The sequence below is a fragment of the Homarus americanus genome, unplaced genomic scaffold (genome assembly GCF_018991925.1).
Source record: "Homarus americanus isolate GMGI-L3 unplaced genomic scaffold, GMGI_Hamer_2.0 scaffold16430, whole genome shotgun sequence".
Taxonomy (NCBI): Eukaryota; Metazoa; Arthropoda; class Malacostraca; order Decapoda; family Nephropidae; genus Homarus; species Homarus americanus.
The window spans coordinates 70,776-74,211 of record NW_024729259.1 but is presented as its reverse complement, the minus strand read 5'-3'; the positions used below and the strand labels follow the sequence as shown (position 1 = coordinate 74,211).

General features: G+C 40.7%; 1 protein-coding gene across 1 annotated transcript; it reads left to right on the top strand.

Moving 5' to 3' along the window:
- Positions 1 to 238: 238 nt before the first annotated feature.
- On the top strand, positions 239 to 1,426 carry LOC121866521 (tigger transposable element-derived protein 1-like). The gene is made up of 3 exons (XM_042366288.1): positions 239 to 409; positions 658 to 877; positions 924 to 1,426. The coding sequence occupies exons 1-3, from the start codon at positions 239 to 241 to the stop codon at positions 1,424 to 1,426; spliced, it is 894 nt and encodes a 297-aa protein (XP_042222222.1).
- Positions 1,427 to 3,436: the final 2,010 nt, after the last annotated feature.

Sequence of the window (3,436 nt, the reverse complement as noted above, 5' to 3'; positions counted from 1 at the left end):
GCAGGGATGGAGAGTGCGTGAGTTTTGTGGCATCCCACAAGATATGTCTTTTGTCCCAGGAGGCTGAACCACGAGCGCACTATGCCTCAGTCTGGGATAAACACTTGTTCGTCTTGCTTGTGTGCTACTCTGCTCTCTTAACAACTGTGTTCCTCGTGCTTGTGATGGCTCCCAAATGCCCTCAACCATCTTCATCCAACCGTGAGAAGGTGCCCAAGTGAAGAGAAAAAAGGTCATGATGCTCATGGAGAAGATACAACTGCTGGACAAACTTAGGAGTGGCCAAAGCTTTGCCGCGTGTGGTCCTATGGCGTCAATAAGTCAACTGTCCCCTACATCAAGAAGTAAGAGGGATATTCGTAATACTGTTGCCCTAAGTGCCCCCTCTTCTGCCAAGGTAGCCGCTAATGTGAGGGATGTAACTATGGTGAAGATAGAGTGAGCCCATAAAATGTAGTTTGAGGACTTTAACCAACACCACATCCCTCTCAGCCAGAAGTTTATCTGTGATAAAGCTAAGGTCCTGTATGACCTATTCCATGCTGAGGAAGGTGGTGAAGGGAAAGCAAGTGGTGAAGATGGTTGTAATGCTGGTGGTTCTGGCAATACCACAAAGAAAGGTTTAATGCAAGTAAGGGGTGGTTTGAGAACTTCAAGAAGATCTACAATCTGCACAACTTGAAGATCACTGGTGAGTCAACCTTAGTGGATGATGTAGCAGCAAGGGAATATCCTGCGATCTTTGCTGAGATTATCCGGGAAAAGGGTTACAAGCCGGAGCAGGTTTTCAACGCTGACAAGACTGGCTTGTGGCGGAAGAAGATGCCAGCCAAGGACATTCATTTCCAGGGAGGAAAGGAGTGCACCGGGCTTCAAGGTGGGCAAGGATCGTGTGTCTCTCATGCTATGTGGCAACGCTGCAGGACACATGATCAAGCCCATGCTGCTGTACCGTGTCAAGTGTCCGTGTGCACTCAAGAAAAAAGACATGCACCTCCTCCCAGTCTTCTACCACCACAACAAGAAAGCCTGGATGATGGCAGCGTTATTCGCCGACTGGTTTCAGAATTGTTTTGTGAGGCAGGTCAAGGATTACCTGCAGGATAAAGGTTTGGAGTTCAAGGTCCTTCTCGTGATCGACAACTGCCTTGGCCACTCCGAGGCCCCCAAGGTTGCCCAAAAAAACATTAAGGTGATCTTTCTGCTCAAGAAAACAACAACATTGCTCCAAACAATCGACCCAGGACTCATTGCTGTATTCAAGGCCAAGTACATGACCCGCACCTTCAGCAGGATACAACAAGCCTTGGACAAGGACACACAGGATAGTGCTGAGTCAAAGCAGGAAATGTGGAAGAAGTTATCCATTGCAGACTGCATCTCCTTCATCAAGCAGTGCCATGATGACCTGACAGCCCTGTGTTAACTCCTGGTGAAGGGCCTTGTAGCCTTTAGTTCAATGGGGATTTACTGTACTACTTTTGACAATAGTTATTGGAATTAATGAAAATAAATTTGTAAATTATCTAAAAACACTATAATGATATCCTAGATTGGAAGCAACTCAAAATGTACATTTACGAGACGTTACAAAAATACCGGGAAAATTTTGAAAAATCTGGAGAAAGTTTTTTTCTGCACAACATAAAAAACACGTTTTATTTTATTACATCTCTACCCGATACAAATGAAGATTTACAAATGCAGTACCGTATATCTCGGCCTACAACACGGAATTTGAACAAAAAAAAAATCAGCCCAAAGTTAGGGGGTCGTCTTAAGCACCAGAGATAAAATTCTTACCTCTTAAATATTGCGGTTTAGCGTGTCAAGAGTGGTGGTAGAAACATGGTAAACCACTCACAAGGTCCTACCACTAATTATTTTATACTGAAACTTACGTTTGGGAAGCTGGATTAAAATGAAGATTACTGGTATAATAAAATAATAAAAATGTATTATAAACCTGTCTAACATACCGTAAAAGAACAATATACTCTGGTAATAAACACAGCTGCTATCATCACACCCCCATTTGCCAGTGACAAGAAAGGAAAGTGACCTTGACTGTGACCGCCTGTGGCTATTTTTAGCCGTCCTTGTTTGGAGGTATTGCATGCATATCTGTATATTTACTGATCATAATACTTATCTCCTATAAATAATTAATTTAAAATTTTATTTTTTTACAAAGAATATTCAGTAAATGATGCTTAATTCTTGAAACTACCGACAGTGGTAAATTTAGGATGAGAATGATTAACAGAAGTCACGTCATGGATTCGGAGTTTGGTCCTTAATGATCATAAATGTCTGGTCCTTCACCTACCAGGTATAATGGTAGCCTCCCTTTTTCGTAAAACAAGTATATAAATTAAAGAAAATACTTGCAGTGTGTTTAATGTATTACAGTATATTATAAATAAATAAATAAACAAATAAATCGACAAATCTATTTCAAGTAAATGGAAAATATTTTACTCACACCAACATTAGTTCCAGTTAAATAACTGACGCTTAAGTGAGTCACTAGTGTACACCAGCCGAAAATTTGATGCCAATACTTGGAAGTGAATTGGCATTATTTAAAATAACCAACCATAAATAAAAGGAAAGATCAAAGGTGAGAAACATTATATTGTATGTATGTTGTGTTGTCAAAGGAAGAGAAACAATTGAAACTCTGCAATTGTGTAAATGAGGCAGAAAGATAAATCAGCAACCTAAGACTTGGTCACAATTTGTGATGCCATATGGAAGTAGGCTCACCATTAGACAATACTGTACATTATGCTTCAATATCTTCCCAGGCAGTAGAATCTCCCTGTTTGGTAGCTGCCTAAAACTTTTAAGTAATATTACTTTGATACAACATGATAAATTAGACAAACAATGAAAATAAACAAACAAAAGTTATATACCAAGACCTTCTCTCAGAACAGAGGATGGAGGAAGGGAGATAAGACTTTATTTATAGCATTGTCTTTGTGTAGAAGTCGACCATAGAAATAATTCATTTAAAATTTATATTTTACAAAGAATATTCAGTATTACGACTGCAATTATAAAATATTCACACACACACACACACACACACACACACACACACACACACACACACACACACACACACACACACACACACACACACACACACACACACACACACACACACACACACACACACACACACACACACACACACACACACACACACACACACACACACACACACACACACACACACACACACACACACACACACACACACACACACACACACACACACACACACACACACACACACACACACACACACACACACACACACACACACACACACACACACACACACACACACACACACACACACACACACACACACACACACACACACACACACACACACACACACACACACACACACACACACACA

Excerpts from the sequence above, each read along its gene's own strand:
- LOC121866521 (XM_042366288.1), top strand. The coding sequence starts at position 239 with ATGCTCATGGAGAAGATACAACTGCTGGACAAACTTAGGAGTGGCCAA. Across the intron at positions 410-657 it reads CTGCCAAGGTAGCCGCTAAT|AAGATCTACAATCTGCACAA; the intron begins GTGAGGGATGTA and ends GAGAACTTCAAG. Across the intron at positions 878-923 it reads GGAGTGCACCGGGCTTCAAG|GACACATGATCAAGCCCATG; the intron begins GTGGGCAAGGAT and ends GCAACGCTGCAG.